The sequence below is a fragment of the Anas acuta genome, chromosome 6 (genome assembly GCF_963932015.1).
Source record: "Anas acuta chromosome 6, bAnaAcu1.1, whole genome shotgun sequence".
Classification (NCBI taxonomy): Eukaryota; Metazoa; Chordata; class Aves; order Anseriformes; family Anatidae; genus Anas; species Anas acuta.
In genome coordinates, this window is record NC_088984.1 from 15,305,344 (window position 1) to 15,325,531 (window position 20,188).

Sequence of the window (20,188 nt, forward strand, 5' to 3'; positions counted from 1 at the left end):
CCTATCTGAAATTAAAAAATCATCATATCGAGTACTGTTCTGCACTGATTTTGTGAAGAGTAATCTGCAAGCAATTTTGATGACTACCATATTTATTATTGATGACCCCAATTTTACAATTAACATCTTTTATACAACAGGGTTCAAAAAAAGAACACATAGCGGTCTTTAATTCATGCGACTCAAGTTTGACTGCATACGGTTTTCCATAGGCCATACACCTATGCAGAAGCAGAAGGTAGGAAACATCTCAAGTTTGAGGTGAAATGTCAGATTTAGATGTAGATGAAATCAGAACCTGAATGATAGTCTTCAATACTTTCAATTCACTTCACTGTATATGTACAATTGCACCTCTATGACACACTTATCCAGCAGAAGGATATATGCCAGCTCTGTTAAGAGAACTGTACATGATCCTCTGCCCTTCAGCACCACTAGCAGCACAAATTGCTCAAAGATTATCATGGCATGCAATTCACACAACCACGAGTTTGAGCAGTGAGAAACAGCCAGGCTAATCGCTGACCTTCTCTGAGCAATACTATTAATGCTCTTGGGATTATAGCCACTGTCAACAGAGATTTTAGCCTGTGGGCAGGATAATCTTGTAACCACTAATGGATATAATGGAAATGCAAGTGCGCAGTGTTCCTCTTTTTTCTTTCTTTCTTTATTTTTTTTTTCTAGTCTTGTAATTTCCTAGTAGCCTGGAAAGCAACGCGTCTTTAAAAGCACAATATAGTACTTACGATCCCAGTCTTTCTTCAATATTATAGACATCTGAAACTTTTTGTTCAGTGTTGATAGTAACTGTCCGATATTCAATCTCTGTTTCTTTCCCTTCTACAAATAAGGAGTGAGGAGCATGATTAAAACCTCCATAGAACATGAAAAAAAAACACAGCTTTTAGTTTTTCCTGATTAAAATATGAAATTCTTACCATCATCAGATAGCTCTGCTTCCTCCTCTTTAAGTTCTTCTGTATAGAAAATAAAGACATGAATAATGCATTAAATAGGATATTGTACTCCCATAAAGCAGTCAAATTATTCACAGTAACATGGGTAACTGGTAGATCCTTATGGCTAAGCAGCAAAACCAGTCAGGGATTTTGTGTATTAACTCCACAATTAAAATCTCTTCACCACTTTTTCATGTCTAATAACTACATAGTCAAACTCCAGTCACCATTTCTTGATAAATCTAATTCACGTGTCTTGCAGTGCTTGGCTATTTTACCTCCCTAGTAGTAACATGAGCATACTGAATCAATTCAAAATCATCTAATAAATTGCTTTAGGAATATCTTAATGGAATAGAAAATAAATTAAAAATATTAAAATAAATAGCTCCACTTCTGGTTCAATGACATATCCTTTTCTGGCTTTTTGATGCATTTTTGCTATTGCAAACCTAAAAGTAAAGCATGCTCAGAGATGAAAAGATTTCCTGCAAAGCATAGAGACACATTTTTCAGACTCAAGATGACTAGAAAATTTGGAGAGTGTACACCTTTCTGAGCATGGCTGAACTTTGAAAGCAAGGATGTCCAAACGGAGACTCAGTTCTGCAGGAATATTCAAAGGCATGCAGAGGTGTAAGCAAGCCCCATGACATAAGACAGTGGAAGCTGTCCTGAGTGTTCTGATTTTAATTTTTTATTCTCACGTGAATGAACTGTTTGTAGCACCAGTTTGTGTGTTATTCCCTACGTTGCATGCAGGTATGAGGCAAAGGGGTGGTAGCTGGAATGTCACTATATATTACTTACACTGTTTGGACTTGCTCCTAAGACCTCTGGCTATGGCCAGTAATTTGAGCAACTGCAAAGGCAGTTTCACGGGGACCTCTACAATTTTCCCTGTAGCTGCCAAAGCTGTACTTTGTCATCATGGAGTGCAAGCCTAATCAAATGATTTATCCCCACTCTGTCAACCAATTCATGTTATCAAACACTGACACATTACTCTGGACACCATTATTTGCCTTAGAGTATAGAGTTAAGTGCAGTAGTGGACAATAAAACAATAGAAAGAAGAGTGAAGGGAGCGCAGAGAACTGATCTGATGCAGGCATCACCTTTTCATATTCAAGACATAACCCTGCATATGCATTCTGGTAGCAAAGCCAATCAAGTAAATGTAATCTGTTACTAAAGTCCTCCTCTCTTTCTGCAGGATTTGCAACCCTTGTATGTCCCAGAAGAGACTCGCTGCTTTGCAGTCATTTACCAGAAGAGCAGGGAGGGAAGCAAGCCCTCCCCATGCAGGCGTAGCTGTCCTCAGATCTTCCTCAGCTAGAAACCACACTTGCAGGGAGCACATCACATTTTCCTCCCCTTTTAAGGGCTGCCTAAGGGAGCTGATCCTAGCCACGCTGCCAGTAGTTAAGGTCTGCCAAACGGCGATTAGACAGACAAAGAAGTCAGTTCCCTGTTCTGCAGCGACACTATACTGAAGACATGAACTCGAAACATTTTGGTTCATAACTGGAAGCCTAAATTAAATAAATAGAATATATCTCAGCCCTGTAAGCTCTGCATAGCTGTGCTAAAACCTTTCTCAGAAGTGCATTAATGGTAAAAAGATTTCCTCAAACATGGCAATGTCTTCTTTAATTTGTTGTGATTTACTACCTTGTTTTAGTAGCTGTTTTTTAGAAATTCACATTGAAAAGTTACCCTTGCCTTTCTCTGCTAGAATTTTATTGAGATTGAGATTGCTGATATGTAACGGCCACCTCAGTAAGAAAATCAGTAATCACTCTTCCTGGCAGTAATGGAAAATCCCCCGCTACTCAGCTAAGTGTTTACATAGATGACAGTTTAATGTCCTGACTTTCAGAAGTGCTGAACACATGCATTTTCCACTGTCTTCAATTAAGGCACCAGCTACACTCACACACTTGAAAAATCACACTTTATATGACTTGCCCTTTCTTCACTCTAGCTGCAGTATTAAGAACAGAAAGCTAGAAGTCCTGGAAATGAGAGCACAAAGACAACCCACTCTCCTGCAAACAAAATGCATTTTCTTTTCACCCAAAGAAACTTTCTGATTGTCAAAATTTGTATCACAATGATTGATTTTTTCTATAGACTCTTTGTATTAAATCTATGTAAGAAAACTGTCAGACTTAAAAAGAAAAATAGCTTGTTTGCTTTAGTCCAGTACAAGTAGCACTTGCCCTAGGAAAAGCAAATCTAGGAACAGGTCAGGTGCCCAGCTCTAGAAGGTGTTCATCCTGCAACTAAAGAAAGAGGGCATTCAAACACAGGGAATTCTATTACGAAAAGCCAATCCCGTCTAGCTTTCTTTAAATTTTATTGCTACTCTTAACGTTATTTTCCCCCCCTTGAAGACAAGTTGCATTTTGATTTACAGTTTCTAAATATTTAAAACACTTGGAGTATGATTCCCTTTTGCTGGGAAATGACTGTTGAGAAGCTTACACAGCTTTGTGATGCTGCACCACTTTGCTAGCATTTTGTCTTGCTATGGCAATGAAAGATAACATCACAAGGACTATGTGAAACATTTAAAACTCTAAAGCTCTGCATATAAAGATAAGGAGGGAGAGACACAACACACAGTCCACTCTCCAGAGACAGGAAACATAGCAAAATACATAATTTTGGTGCTGAAAATTTGGTTCTGGGGTTCTCAGTGTGGTAGGAATATCAAAGTGATCCTTGCACAGTAGGTAGATGTGGATGTGCACAAAAGTCTGCATTCAAAATACATTTAAAAAAAATAATGTTGATTTTGTGTGTGTGTTTAAAACATTTGTAACGATTTACAATAATTTCTAAAATGTTCCAACTCTTCCCATTAGCCTATTTGAGAAGATGTTAAGTAGACAACAGGAGGAAAAACATACTGAGAAGTATTTTACATGAGTTGCAACTGGAATCAAAAACTCTAAAAAAATATTTCTAGCATCCACACAATGCTGCAAACCCAACATGCTAAGCAGGATAAAAGTCACAAATTCACAAGATCAAGTGTATTAGGGGCAACAGGACTGAGGTGGTTTACCGTGCTGGGATTTGAAGCACAGAAATCATATCCAGGTCTGAGAGGCTAATTAAGTTTCTGCTGTGTATTCAGTGCTTGGCTGGCAGCAAGCTCGTTTGCTTTTTCCAAAAGCAAATTTGGGATAGTGTTTTTTGGCTTGTTTTTCCATAGTGTGTCCAGTATAAACTGTAATGAATTCCTCAGTATGTTTCAGGTAAGCCACCAAACATAATTTCCCAGTTGGGCAAGGTCTGAATGGGTAACTTATGTGTTAAATGTTTTATCTCCCTTTACCTGTGTGCTGAATGACAGCCAGTCAGCATGCACAGAGCAAGCCAGAAGTCAAGTTACAGGTTGCTTTCACAAGGTGGGTTTTAGGGATTCCTGAAGCCATGTTTCCACAACTGATGCATGCAAAACATAAGCACAGACACCCACATGAAGCTACAAAGGGACTTAAGTGTGCTTACAGCCAGCTGAAGCATTCATTGCACAGAAGCACATGTGAAGGAGTGTGGTAAAGCTGCCTGACCCTACTGGGAAACTTATGTTATGATTTAATTAAAACTTGATGTTTCTCTTAAAAACTAACCTTCTTGTTTCTCTCCAACTTTGACCAGCTCGGATTCTTGACTGGGCTCGCTGATGCCATACACATTAGCAGCTCGCACGCGGAATTTGTACTCCCGGTCAGCCTGCAGGTCCTGCACATTGAATGACGTGCTGCGGCAGGTAGTGAGGTCTGTCCATTTGTTATCCACTGAGTTCCAGATCTCCACGGTGTAGGACTGCACTGCACTTCCACCATCGTAAGAGGAGCCATACCATGAAAGAGTGAGGGAGGAACTCCGGATGTCTGATGCACAAGGTGTTCCAGCAGGTGGGTCTGGTTTATCTGCAAAAAACAGATGCAAAGCACACTAGATGAAATCGGGAGCGTAAGAGGTAGGACTTCTGTTAAGGTATTACTGGCCCTAGCTAACAACCATTTTCCTTCCATGCTATTGCTCTGCTTCACAGGTTTGTAGTGGAGTAAGAAAACAGCTGCAGACATACCTGAATTAGCAAACACAGATGCCAATCCCACATGGGCCTCAGCATGGGCTGTTCAGTGTTTGGACATCCTGCTAAGCTGTTCTGAAGCCTAATGCCCTTCACAGCTATCGTTACAGAAACCACTGAGACTAAAACCAGTCACAACTATGCTGGCAAGTACTGAAATCAAATCTCCCATAGTAGTGCAAACCTCTCCTTGATGAACTTCCTTGGAGGGTTACCCTCTGACAGTCATCATAGCTGTGACACTATTCCCCCAGCTCCCTTCAGCTGCTTCCATAATTCAAGGCCCCTGTTAACATTTCATAGCCTCTATGCACCACTTATCCAACTATACCTGGGTATCAGAGCCATCCTAACCAGATTGTTGACATAGAAACACAGATCTTGAGTTTTATATGAGCAGATTTTGGAAGCCTGGTGCACTTTTTGTTAAAAAATAAATAAATAAATAAAAATGAGCCAGTATCATCAGAACCTGGTGTGTAGATGAGCAACCAACTATACGAATGTCTGACACAATACAGAAGCCTTGAAGTTATATCACTTTTTCAAAATTAAGTTTAATCATTGACTAGTTACTGAAATGAATGTCCTTCTAAGACAGAAGAATGCTGACTTCTAAAAAAATAAGTGATTAAAAAAAGAATTATGAAGTTAAGCGCTTTTAAAGACTTTAAAGTGAACTAAATGTCTTCCCTGGGAATAATCCTCTCAGAATTAATCTAGAAAAACCTACAAAATAATGATGATGTTGATCTGGGTGAACTAGTGGTCAAAGGCTGAATGAGAAAGCACAGGATGGAATAAAATAAGAGAAGATGAAAATAAAGGGATAGCAAGTGTGAGATACTACAGCAGTTGCAATAGACGCTGACTGATAAAATTCTGTCCCCTTTTGCTGGTTAAAACTGATAATGGATGTTATCACTTTTTCCTTAAGAAAGGCAGAGTGGCTGTAGTTTTGGCTGGTTTGGCAACTTTTTGAGCAATAAAAACATCTAAAAGTTGGTGAAAACTGCTATGGACTTTGATCAAAGCCTTACTGTATGAGTTGTCTCTCCAGACTGAAATTATCATCCCTTGGAAAACTACTTAGCAGACAGAAGTGGCCACAGTTTGCCAGAAGCCCAACTTTAGTTCTTGGACAGAGAGACCTCTTCTTCTGACTGTCGTGGTTTTAGTCATAAAGGGGGAAAGTGGGGTAGGATCAAGACTGCTCACCATCTGGAACTGTGCCATCTCTTTCTACAGAAAATGACCAATGATTTCTCTGAGAAAACTCATTTGCACTTGTCATTGAATATCCACCTCCTCCCCAACTTAAACATGTTAGGAGTTGTATGAATAGAACTTTTAAGTATGAGGGAAAAGACTGGGAGTGAGGAAGAGAGATGAGCACCAAGGGTTTGTTGCTGCCTTCAATGTGAGAATGCCCAGGCAGAAGAGATAGGCTGCCAGAGCGTGGGTTTATCTGCATTCAATTTGGCAACACTTAAAACTCCATTCCACTAGGAGTCATCATTATACTGTACATCTTTTGTTAAACAAAATAGGTGTCCTTAACCTCTGAAATGGCTTAGTGCCCTTCCTAATTGTCACTTTTTACCGGTCTCATTCTCTGGCAAAATAAAAGGGACTACTAACAAGCATAAATTTGTAGTTTAGGTATCATGGACTGAATAACAGATAAATTTAAAAAGAGAAATTTAAATTTAAATTAAATTTAAAGATTAAAAAGAGGTCCAAGATTAAAAAGAAAGATTATAGCAAAGATAAGAATATAATCTCAGGCTCCTGGTGCCTGAAGAGCAGTAGTCCTGCCCCAGACTCCTTGGGGTGGCAAGAAGTGAGAGGTCAGTGCTCACATCACTCACAATTTCACCACCCTTGTGCAATACTGCACCAGGCTCCAGGGAACCATTTACATGCACACATGCGTTATATGTTTTCAGTCAAGTAGCAATGACAGCCAACTTCTTTTCACTACAAATTATTATGCATTGAGGCCTCATGGGGAATGATATTGCCTCTGTCCTCTTCAATCTGTTCAGAAGAATATTTAGCTGTGTGTCATACTTTCCTCCTATATAATCATCATTGCATCATCTCAGGATGCACATATAAGCACTTGGACAAGTAACAGCTGACTTATCCTAAATCCAAACAGAAAAGAGCAGTTGCTGATAGCAAGGGGAAAATACTTTGAAGAAAAAGCTAAGCCAGTAGTCTATCACACTCCAGAGGCATCTGTTCAGATTTGCCAAACTAGTCCAGATTCTCTGACATCTGCCATGCACACAGCTAAATGTGGGCGCTATGGGTTTATTTTAAAAAAAGAAAAAGTAGCTTGCTGTAATACTAAAACCCTCATTTCAGAGGGAAGGTGAGGTTATAGAAATGCATACATCCGACAGCTTCTGACTAGAGCTATACACTGAATTTTAATGTGAAGGAGAAAAGAACTCATGCTTCAGTCTTTGCAGAGCACAGCGGGACATGAGAATACAGTGACTTCTTTGCTGACTTTAAGCACTCTGCTCTTTCCAAATGAAACTCTGGGCATGCTTTAACAGTTGCCTAAACTTTCCGTGACTCACCTGGATAATGGCAACCCTTTAGACCAGCATAGCTTACATAAAGCAAGGCTTTTAAGGTATGTGCTCACTAGAGAGAAAACATTCACAGCCAATGGTACATTAGCTGATTAGCTGTCAAGAAAATGCTACATGACTTTAGTCTAATATCTGCAAGTCTTGAGAATATTTCTACTTTTTTTTTTTTTTTTTTCAGTAGAAAATAAGTGAATCTGCAACCCTGCAACCCTGACTTGCTCAAGCCAGAAATATGAAATATGCACATTTTTGTATGAAGCCTACCAAGTGCTGCTGCTTACAGATCTGCTCAATGTATAAATACTGGGGTAGTAGCTGCTATGGAAGATCATAAACAAGAAAGAAAGCTTAATCTTTGCTCTTTCTTCATATGACAGATGTGTATATAGCATTTTACCACGCTTAGAAATTATTTGATATCAGACTGGATGGTATTTTACAGCTCTGCACATTCAGAGAATTTACAGATGGTCTCTCCATGTGTCTGTTTTGTTTCTCAATAGTTTATTCCATGGGGATTTTAAAGGTTACCCTTTATTCATCTGTCTGTATTGAAAGCTAGGACATCTTGCCAAACTACATTCCCTTCTGGAATATGAAATCTCTATCAGCACAATTAACTGCTTCCAATAAAAATATCCAGTGGGTTGAGGAGGGGTGCGGAAGTTACAGCACAGTTCTCTATTTTGTCCTTCTGTTTTAGTGTTTAGCATATCATTCACGTCCTTGAGCTGCCCATCTTCAGTTGTATATCATGTGCAGTCTTTTACAATCACGTACTTCACACTTAGGCATATATTGCAAGGATTTTACATAGCTTCACTGGACCACAATTTTGTTCTTGCTGTCCCATACCAAACCATAGCCACAAGCCAAAATATGATCTACAAGGAAGTGAGTGCATTCCAATATACACTGCTCCTGGTGAACATTTCCATAGGACTATAATGGTAGGGGGAACAATTCATTTTCAATGTCAGTCTCTAATTTCAGCTTCGCTACTGGATGCAGCAAAAGAAAACATATATGTTCTCTACCATAAGATGTCTTATCTATACAAAACCAGGGTATTTCAGTCTTGACTAATTGACAGAATGACTATAACACCAAAATAAATATTTAGCTATGCTTTATGATATTCTAGATTGTCCTGGTCAAATTGTCTGTGTCCATAAAGTCCTACTGAATTTGCCCAGAATCCTACAAGCTCCACCCCATTTGGTAGTAGGCAGTACTTATACCTCTTTTACTAGGATGCATGATCACCTTATTTGCCTAATAGTATAACTGCAAAGGCTAAAAACATAGTTGCAGGTTGGACAGCTAAATGCTAAGGGGAACTCAAGCACAAAGCTCCATAGGTAATCTCTTTAGAAATGAGGTGGCTCACAAAGCCCAGCTGCAGGCAAAGGAGACGGGCAATCAGCTAACTTGGCCTCCAGCCTGCCATAGGGACTATTCTGCACAGCAGCACAGAGACTGCGTAAAGCCACTGACACTAATGGCACAGGGGAAGGAGCAGCAGCTGCTCCATGTACCGCTATTCACCAAGCACAGGGAGTCAGAGGAGAGGAGGTGATGTGAAAGAGGACTCGACTGCTTTTCTCCCTTTGTGCTCCAGCAAACTTGGCACAGATTAGGAAAGAAGGTACTTCCCAACAAATGGAGACATAAATTACTGCTACCCCAGACCAGGGAGGTCAGGTTGCAGTTTATTTTTTGTGACATACTTTCATTAGGGCAGATGGTAAAGTCATGAGCTGGACTCGCATGAAATGTATAAGCCACATTTAAGGCCATACCAGGATTGAAACATGCACTTCTTGTTTACTCAAATTGAATTCAGCTGCACTCCCTCCTCAGACAAATTCTCAGAGATATTTTGGTAAACAGTTTTTGATACACACCCTGGAGTAACCTTTAATTAATTTTTATTTGTACACTCTGAGAAGCGTAAAGCATAAGCACGCACGATATTTAATCAATGTTATTTATGAAACAGATCTGTCTTGAGGTCCTTGCCTTTTTCAGTGGTCTGTAACCCCAAATTCCTCCTGATAAGGGACTTTCTCTCCTGTGTAGGTAGCAAACCCCAGTTCATGCAGGACTCCCACAAAATCTGAAACTGTGCTATGCAGACCTTATTGGCCTCTCAGCACTGCTCAGTTTACAGAGTCTGCAGAACACAAGCACCATTCCAGGAGACCAAAAAAGGCAGCATTCTCCTTATCTAACTCAGAGCACAGGGAAACAGCAATCGTTCTGCTACTTGATGGGACGGTCAGCCTGAGCCAAAGCAAGGCTCCAAGGCTTTGCTGCACATTCAGAGCTTGCAAGGCTCTGGCAGTGCTTTAAGCAGCAATGCTGTTTCAGTAGAAAGCCTCTGAAAACAGAACTATATAACCATCACCCCTGAAAAATAAAAAGTTATTTTAGCAAGAGAGACAGCACTGAAGCAACGTCTCTGAAATAGTTGTCTATATCTGTTCTCAAAATTGGTTTGATTTCTTTCTAAATCCAGTTATCGTATTACTGTTTAACACTATTATTAGCTATTGTGATATTTGTCTGCCAGATAAAGAACAGACAGAAAGAAACAATTTAATTCCATCCCACGGGCTGTTTAGCCAGAGAAGGTATTTAATATGCTGCAAAAGCCAGTTGAACACTGTCCATGCCGACAGCACTGGCAAAGCCTTCATTTGAAATTCATCAGCAGGAGAGAAGCGAAACCATAAAAGGCCATAACTGAACCCTGCATTATTGCTGACAGGGCTTAGGGTCATGGCAGACCTCTCCGCTGTGTTCGGAAAACTATGCCCTGCGGCTTTTTTTTTCTTTTTTCTTTTTCTCTCTCTCTCTCTTTTTTTTTTTTTTTTTTTTTTTCCCCAAGGGACAGGAGTGCCGTAAGTAGATTATTACCCCTTTGCACCCCTTTACACCCACTAATGCCCTTCTGCGTGTTACTGCACCATAGGTTTAGCATAAAATTAAAGTAGAAAATAATGCATGCACTCTCCCTCAAAACAACACAAGTGAAGATGAAATGAACAGAATTTTTCTGCTAATGAAGCAGCCTCCCCAGCGGGAGCCAAGGACAACATGGCCAAGGTTAGTTAGCTCAGGGGACTTCCACACCTGCAGCTCTGGCAGAGTTTGAAATCCACCCGTCCCTTTTAATACACACAGCAGACTCATGCTAGCCTCCTCAAAGTATGATCCCTCCCCACAATGCTGACATAAAACTGTTGTTTAAGATCTGCATTTTTGAGACCTGCGGGTAAAATAGCTCATGAACATCGAAGGCCCACAGCACCACTTTGTGCTGTTTTTCCCCCTTTGCCAGTGGGGTAACTGAGGCATAAAAGAGTAAAATGACCTTGCCCAAGGACACACAGGAGAATGGAACTGGGAATGAAACCAGATCTCACCACTCCTACGCATATGCCCTCAGCACAAGAACATCTCCTTCTGCCACAGGCCTAATGGAACAAACAAATATATAATGCATTCTCAGGAGCCCTTTTCCTAAACCATCTGTTCCTGTGCCTGAATCAACAAGCTATTCAGATTACTCATGTGCTACATGTTAGGCAACTGGTTTGATAACTAGTTGAATTAGATCTCTGATACCTGTCCCCTGAAAGGCAGAGTAAGTTTTAGGACTTGTCCTGGTGAGACTGTAAGCTGATTCCAAGTCCCTGATGGTGTCAGTTTAGGTCCTAGGAACACTGTGTTCATGTGCAGAACTGGAGTCACAATGAATTATTCCTCTAGAAAGTAAGACATTCCTGGCATTTAACAGCAGGTAAAATACAGGAAGTTTGTTGTGAGAAATACTGCCATGATATTTCCTTTTCTTCACCAGAAGAAAGGTGAAGGCAACTATGAGGAAAAATATCTATGCAGAGAGTTCTACTGTAATATCTCTTAGCTGAAATGACATTGAAACTAGATGGGCCTTCCAGGAATAAAGCTGCATCAGTGTGCCAGCACTGATGGATAAGGCAATGTAAGCTGTTTTTCCTCTATACATTGTTATCTTGCTGTGATAAGTTAGTTTTGATGTGGCTGCAGAGTTTGGCCACCAAACATTGGAGGGGAGACTGACAGTGCGGGTCACAGCACTCTTGAACTGCAACAACAGAAACAAAAACAGTAAGATAAGACATCTCTTCCTCAACTGTCAGTCTAGTTGCCCTTTAACCAGAAAACTGGTAACAAAAGTCCTTCAGCAATCCAAAGGAATTTAAAAGGCTAAAGGTTAGAGGCCAAGTCCACCCACATATTCTTAGGAAATTCACTGCATTCTCAGACCCTAGATGTAAACAGGGAATCACATGGCTACTGCAAGATATAATCTGGTGCTCCTCAATAAGTTTCAGAAGCAGTCATGTTAGCACTTCTGAGCTGCAGTGTTGTCCATAGAAGTGTTCTCTTCTTTTCCAGATGGATAACACAGTTTCTAATCACTGCTGGATCCACTCAGTCTGAGCAGCTAGCACCGAGCCAGACATCTCAGGCATTCACAAAAATACTGATAGCGCCACTGTTAACTGTTGATTACGCTACTACATTTCCTTATAATACAAAATAAGGGCAAAGAAGTAATGCTAATGTAGCATGCATCTGTGTCACTTGCTGACCCAGGACCGAGTCCTTTATATAAACAATCAGCAATCCTACCTTGGATTCAATGACTACTGGAGTTAGTGTTGATCTTACTCTCCAGCTAATTCTCAAGTTTCTCATTTTTGCTTGGAAGGACTCTGCTCATAGAGGTTCTGCTAAAGGCATGATAAAGTCATTTGTCCCAGAATGCAACCTCTCCATCACAAACCAAGTACAGAATTTTAATATCATGCAGAGGAGCAGGTATTACTTAATGAATTCATATTATACTACATGCCTGCATGCAACGTGCTTAAATATAGTTAAATATTTGTTTTATCGCTGTTCAACAGTGCATGAGGACACAAAGTTATTTGCACAACTGCTTAGCATAATAAATATACAATAACAATCTTTGAGCTTCTCAGGGTGTGATAATATTGCTCCTATTCTTCTGCATATATATCTGTCTTATAGGTCACTGACCATCATCTTTTTTTTTTTATTATTATTATTTTTTATGCAATACTACAACTACACCAGAAACAACACAAATTTAAAGGATTTATAAAGTTAATCAAACTGCCACAGGTAGGCAGTACATGTGTTTTTAATTCTGTATTTAAAAAAAAAAAAAGTTGCTGATATCAAAAAGTATTCACCAAACCCTGGTGAACATCAGAGTACCCCTGTATTAGAGGCATGGAAACATGAGCAATTTGCCCAAAATCATGAAAGAAGCTTGCAGCACAGCTGCAGGATAGACCACTTCTTTAATGCCACATTCTCCTTGTTGAATACTCTGTTATTCTTTTGACTCTTTGTCATAGTACCCAGCCATAGCCAGTATGAAGACCAAATTCCTTTTTCAAAAGTGATTGCAGATGAGGGTATTCCTGTCACAGATCTAAAATGTTCAGAAACAGCAATTTGATATATTTGCATATATACAGCCAGGAAATGGCATGGAAGGAATGAATATTTCTTGCTATCACTGTAGAGCGAAGTATGTACCTTTCCTAAATCAGTCCTATTTCACACTCAGCTCACTACTGGTTCATTTAATATAGCTTTGGCAACAAAAGTCCACATTAATCTGACACAGCATCTGCCGTAAATCATTAGCTCAGTCCCACATCAGACTGATCTGGATTTGGAGCAGAAACATGTTGCAAAAAATCTCCCTAGAGAGATCATACGGCTAATGAAATTGCTTATTTGAGAGAGCCAATCTTAACAATAGAGAACTCAACATGGGCATTTTGGAAACTGTCTATCCTTTAAGAGAAGAGATTGCTTAACTTGGATGTCTTCTTCTACTGCAGGTCTCCCAGCATTATTAGTGCTTATACAGGCACAAAGCTACACAATAAAGCAGTGTTAAACTCAAGACTCCATCCTGGTGGCTCAGTTCTGTGTATTCATCATCACACCACCCTGCCAACAAATTAACAAGGGTCTTTGCTAACTTGACTAGATATCTCTGCATCTGGTGTGTGGACTGCAAACAGATTACACTGGAGCCTGAGTTTAGTGGACATCTTGCTCATAGATATTTATTAAAATTATTAAGGAAAAAATCCTTAGAATACAGTTGGAATTCTTTCAAGTGCTTCTGTTCCCGCTTTTACTTTCCTAACTGAAAAGGAAGATCCAGGATGGTCTTAAATATCCTCAGGAAAGTTCTGCTCAGAGCAGTGTCAGTTATAAGGCCAGGCCAGGTTGTTCAGATGTTTATCCAGTCTGAACATGAATGCCTCTAAGAATGGAGACTGCACAACTTTTCTGGGCAACCTGCTCCCTATCATGTGTTACAGTCCAAATTTAATTTAGGAAAAGTGTATTGGAGTCTTTCACGTGGTAAACTTGCACATCACCATGAAGACTTTGCAACCCACATGGTTGTAAAGTAATAATAAAATAAATACTTCTTTATTTTCCTATTTATTTAATTTTATATTTTAACAAATGCATTTGATTTCCTGAAACTCAGAACAGAAAAACCTGTTACTTAGACCTTTGAAACAGCTCTAGGTCAGCTCAGACACACTCCTCCAGGGAGCAGATGTTCTGTATTTGTAGTTTCCCTCAATACATTCAAGACTAATTGTGGACTGTGGTCAGTCAGCAATGTTTTGCACACACAGCATACAAACAGATGTGCCTTTCGTTGGTGAACTGATAGGGAGGCAGCTCTCTCAGAGTTATAGCCTTTTTATAAATAGCTGACTCAATTCTAGCACCAGGGCTTTCTCCACAAACCCTTGTTATGAATGGGGGATCAGGGCAGGGAGAGCAAGTTTCTTCCCAGTAGTTTGGACAGAGCAGAGAGAATGGACAGGTGAGAATTTAGGACTAAGGATGAGCTTTTGTAGACTGAATTGTCATGTTTTGCGTATTTAGAGAAGTACATTTTCCCTATGCTGACTAGAGTAGGCTTTGGAGAAAAGACAGCATCTTCTGACCTCTTAAGGTGCAGATGGGGTGAGGGATTCTATCTCAGTAGTGAAATTTAAACCTACTTCCTAGAAGGAAGACATTTTTTTTGCCCCCTTTTCCCACATTTTTGAGGACCCACAAAGAAGAATCTATAGTTAAAATGCACATGGAGCAAACTAGAAATCTGGAGGCTTTGTAATGCCTTTGGCAGTGCTGACATCAGCGAGATGTTTCACTGAAGAGCTTGGCAATTTTACAAGAGGGAATTTATTCTTTTCAGTTGGAAACAGATAGCTTGTCATCAGCCAAAATGCATGGCAAACTCCAGCACATTGTAAGGATTCTTCACCCAACTCTCCCGAAAGCATCTCTGGGAATCCCACTGTTCTCTGGCACATTTCTCACTTATGGAAAAGCAAAGCAGGAGGCTGAGATGTAGCTTTATAAGGTTATAGAATTCAAAGACTTTCAAGCCAATTAACTCCAATAGACATGAAACAGTGACATATAATAATGAGGCAAGGATCACATAATGACAAGATCATAGGAACTGTTGGCCTGGTTCAGCTAGAAAAAAAATCCATCTTGCTGAATAACCTGTTACAGTTAACAGACTGCAGCAGTGGCCTAGGAAGGAGTGATAAAAGGGGAAACGTAAAGAGCAGATTGTCTCCTGCCTTACCTCTAGCTGCTAGACAGCTGTGTTGGCACTTTGGACACAAAAGCAGTAGTTAGAACAATATAGAGAATAGTTTTTGAGGATCAGTTTTTCAAGGTTTTCATTTTTAACCTAGCTACATTCCTGATTTGTACAACCTACTGTTGGAAGGAATAATATGATTTACCTATGATCTTCTATTCTTGCATTCTATGGCATATTGTTGGCATCTGCGTGATATTTATATTCATTCACTGTGATCTTTAACTGCAACCAGTGCCACAGATTAGACAAAAAAAAAATTTAAATAATCAGGAGACTTGTATTGACGATACACACAAAAGTATTCAACTGACGACATTTACTCTTTTGTAGTGGTCATTGTAGTTGGAAGTGTGGTTCTAGTCAATAAACATTGCATGTTATTCATTGGATCACTGAAATGGATTTCCAGTCCAACTTGTGCTACTGGTGTTTTGCCATGGATTTCATCAAAGTCCGATTTTTGCCTTTGGCATTGTACACACTTGCTTTACTTACTCACTAGCCCACATACATGTATCTGTAAGGGCAGCGGAGCCAATGCAGTTATGACTGCATCACTACGATGAAGCTTTGCTTTTTTGAACTAGACTTTGTCCAAATGTCTGGGCAAGCTCTGCACTCCTGCAGTAGAGGGAGTCTTCATGTCAAGACCCCTCCACAGGCCATAGAGACCAGAGCCTAGGAACAGAAAGATGCAGACTAATGTTTTAAACAGATCTCCCTCTTTGCCTATAGGCATTTCTTGGATTTCCCTGGAAATCATTTGCAGTACATCCATACCAAGGTGGGTTCACTGGCCTTTTCAAAGCTAGATGTCACAGCTATAGGTTTTCTCTAACACTCAAGCAGTTATATATGCAAAGATTCTGAAACTGTCTAACAGTCTAAAACTATCTGTAGATATCCACAGCCTGCTGCAACAAACCCGGTGCTCTGAAGTTGTCATCCGACAAGGCTTTTTGAAACTTTATTATGCTTTAAGTGATTCTTCCATAGTTTAGATGTGTATTTAAAATACATGTGTCTAAAGTTCCAAATGTAAAGAGCTCCATATTCATAACAGACTGCCTCTATCCAATGAGTTCTGTCAGTATAAAACAAGTAGACAACGGTAGGAATTTCAGTTAGAAGGATAAAACCTCCCTCCCCCAAGCAACAGGATGTTTTCAAATTTGCAGTCTAAGAGGAGTCATCTCAGGCCTTCCTGAACTAGCAGTTTTAAAATTTGCAGTCTAGCAAATATGTCAATGCTACAAATGTTAAAAGTGAAGAGGTGGACTATAGTGGTATCTAATCAAAAATGGAGACATGACCTTTTTTTTTTCCTTGTGTTTTTATAAAGTCTGGGCTATTTTACACCTCCATCTGTAGTCAGTAATTTTGGAAAATAAAACATATTATAACCCTGCTGAAGTTGCTTGCAGTGGTTATTACAATGCTGCTATACAGTCCAGATAATTTTTAAAGAATTGTTGTTATTGTTGTTTGTATTTTCTTTTTTTTTCTCTCTTTTTTCTTTTTTTATTTTATTTTTTTCAGTCTTCTTAACTTACCTGATAGTTTCATTTAGTTTTGCTTATTGTCATATATATTATAAAGTGAATGTAGATTATTGTCTATCATAAGTATATATCTAAATCATTATTATGGACTCACCAACAACTGTAAGGTTGACTTGTGCTTGTCTGCTGCCAAGTTTGTTCTCTACAACTAGTGTGTAACATCCACAGTGTTCCTGCTTCGTTGATGATATTGTTAGCTTGCTGCTGTTTTCAGCATTCTCAATTTTGATATATTCATTTTCTTGAATCTGTCAAGATGAACAGAAAAAAAAAAAGATCTTACTGGAGAGATTTCTTTACCTCTGTACATGAAAGTGCTTAAATTACAACACAAGGTTAGCATAATGATAGTCATCTGCAGATAACTATCACAACAGTGAATTATGTGCATCTGGTAAACAGAGTAATCGATATGAGACACCTAGAAATGCAGTGGAACATTACAATTGCTCCAGTCCTGCAACAGAAACAAGGATCCTTGTTTCTGGTGGGACTCCACTATGGAACAGGATCTTCACTTTCTATGACCCCTTTGACAGGCTTAAAGTGTACACTGTCTAGTTGGCAAAAGAACAAAATTTGGTCTCATGTAAGTAATGCACAGTGACCACAGTGCCACAAGGGTTTAGTTCTAAATACCCTAATTCATTTGCCATTCCTTTCAGAATCTGAATGTGCAAGTCACCCATAGCTATGACTTTTACCCTCATCTCAACCAGCCTTATTCTGTACTTCCATATAAATCACGGTAACACAGCAATTGAAGATGTTGTTGCCTGAAATGGAGATGTAATGGTACAGCGGTGCAGAGACAAGTACAAACAGCAGATTTAGCCTTCCTACGGTGTTTTTATTTTCTGGAGAGCCCAAATTTAAAATCTCAGCTGAATACCATAGGCATATTATGAACTAGCTTTTAATTGAAACTAAGCTATCATAGCATAAATGGCCAAGGAGACTTAGATTTTAATCAGTATTAACTTGAGACACGAAAGATTATTTTAAAACCTCATAATGCTACATTGCAATTATAGAAGTTGTACGCTGTGTTCTTATGAAACAGACAACAATGTCAATGCCCTTGTTCCTCCCACCACTTCCTTTTTAGATAAATGACTCTTCCAACTCATTCTCAGAATTTCATTAAAAATGAAGGCTATTTAGTTTGGCTTATCTTGTCACATAAATTCAGAGAATAAGAAATTACAAGGCTAAGATCAGGACCTGCCCTGCCTTCTCCTCAGCTGAGATGGAACATGCACACTGCAATATGCCCAAAAGTAACCTGAGAAGGTGGCTCCTACAGTAATTGCTAGAGAAAGTTAGTAAATGGGATTATATAGGATTACAGTTTAAATTTTTCTGAAAGTTGTTTTCTTCCCCACGTACTTTGTTCTGCGATTCTACACTGGTTTACATGCTTTGCTTCATTAGAACTAGTCGAAGGATAATAGTAATAAAAAAGCAGTCTAGTAGAACTGGATATGCATTATATACCCATTGCAATGGGTGTGGACAACAGGAAGATAGATTCCTATGTTCCCAAAAGAGAATCACTGGTCATAGTTAAGAATCTACAACAATTGGAAAGGTTAAACAACAGATTTTGTTACTCAGCTAACAATAGAAGCTTTCAAAAGTTTTCTTGGTGTTCTAGCTAAGCACGGCTCCAGCATCACTCCACTAGATTGCAATCATGTACAACTGTATGGCTCATAACTTGGTGACATTCCCTTTCTTCCAGCAAAAGACAGTTGTCCAGAATGTACCTGGGGGAGGCTACTGTGGCTCTCTTGAACCTGAGGAAATGTGAGGAAGGACATAGAGAGAATGAATCCCTCCTGCTCACGGCTGTATACAGTGGAAGGGATGAAATCAGAATTCAACACTCACTGGCTTTGCTCAGATAACTACAACTAGTCCCCAGGAAAGTTATAAAAATACTTGGGTGATTTTCACTGTTAGGACTGGGAATGGAACAGGGTTGAAATCAACCACATGTGTAGAGGAGGAAGAAATCCAGGATAAAAATGAGGTGTGATGATAAGTGAAAAAGAAAGCAAAATAATAGTGCAGCACAGTAATAATAATTGGCTATTACTATTGGCTATTATAATGCAGCACATAGTAATTGGCTTCCCAATTAATTCAATGAGTGAAAGACTGCTACCCTCACTTATCCTCCCACAATGTTTATTAACCTTCCTGAGGCTTCATCTTTTCTATACCATTCACCTGCCATCCTGACCCATCTAAAAAAATTATTACCCATCTGAATTTACAATTTTGCAAACCTTTAGATTGTCTCACAGTAAATAATTAAAAAAAGAATTGTAAAGACAGTTACTTTTACCATCCTTTTACAAATGAAAAAACCTGTTAAACCAGAGATCTGATATGGGTAGTATTAGGTGCTGGTCTCAGTTTACACTTTTATTTTGTATATAAAAAACTTGAAATTTACACAAATAGGACTGTTGTATTCATTGGTGAACTCAGAAACCTGCACATACCAGCAGCTCACTTTTGAGGGGTACATTTACCCATGTGCCAAGACAGATCTCAGCCAAATGGGGAACTCAGTGTCACTTCTGAGGCCTATATTTGTGGAAATGAGTAGACTGCTTTTTAATTACAGTCTTGAAATTAAAGTATTTTAAGGAAGTTTGAGAGTTCAGGGAAATGAAAACAAAAACACTCTTTCCCTAAAACAGGTTATTTAGGCTTAGCAAAGAAGGAAGCTGGAATACCCTTTGGTCTGGCAAACTGTTTAGAACTTTTTAAATTAAATGATGACCCATCTGGATTTAGAATATAAACTTCCTTGTAGAAGAAGCTGTTTTTATTTATATTCTATAGAGTGCATAACAAATTTAGAATGAAATAAACACAATAGCAGCTACAGTACATATTTACATTTGCTCTGTCTTAACATGGCACTTCATTTTCCAACTTGTACTTGCATATTGGATTGTTTGGTTTAAAGTGTTTTAATTACTCATTAAAGAAACTCTTTTTATAAGCTGCCTTTATGGACATATGCAATACAATACAAGGAAGGTAATTCAAGTAGAAAGAACTTTAAATCCAGGGGATGAGGGCAGCACTGTTGCTGATAAGCCTTGCAGTGTGACCTTTGTGTTTTAAGATATTTCATTCAAGTTTTCTGCATGGCACGTTGC

General features: G+C 39.1%; 1 protein-coding gene across 3 annotated transcripts in view; it reads right to left on the reverse strand.

Annotated features, from left to right (window-relative positions):
- MYLK (myosin light chain kinase) overlaps positions 1-20,188 on the reverse strand; it is a 204,388-nt gene that overhangs the window by 27,347 nt on the left and 156,853 nt on the right. For all 3 annotated transcript variants that reach the window (XM_068687510.1, XM_068687511.1, XM_068687508.1), the window contains 4 exons: positions 17,101-17,254; positions 4,613-4,915; positions 945-983; positions 753-846 (listed from right to left, as the gene is read on the reverse strand). In XM_068687510.1, the coding sequence (XP_068543611.1) occupies positions 753-846; positions 945-983; positions 4,613-4,915; positions 17,101-17,254 (590 nt within the window). The remainder of the gene's footprint in view (positions 1-752; positions 847-944; positions 984-4,612; positions 4,916-17,100; positions 17,255-20,188) is intronic.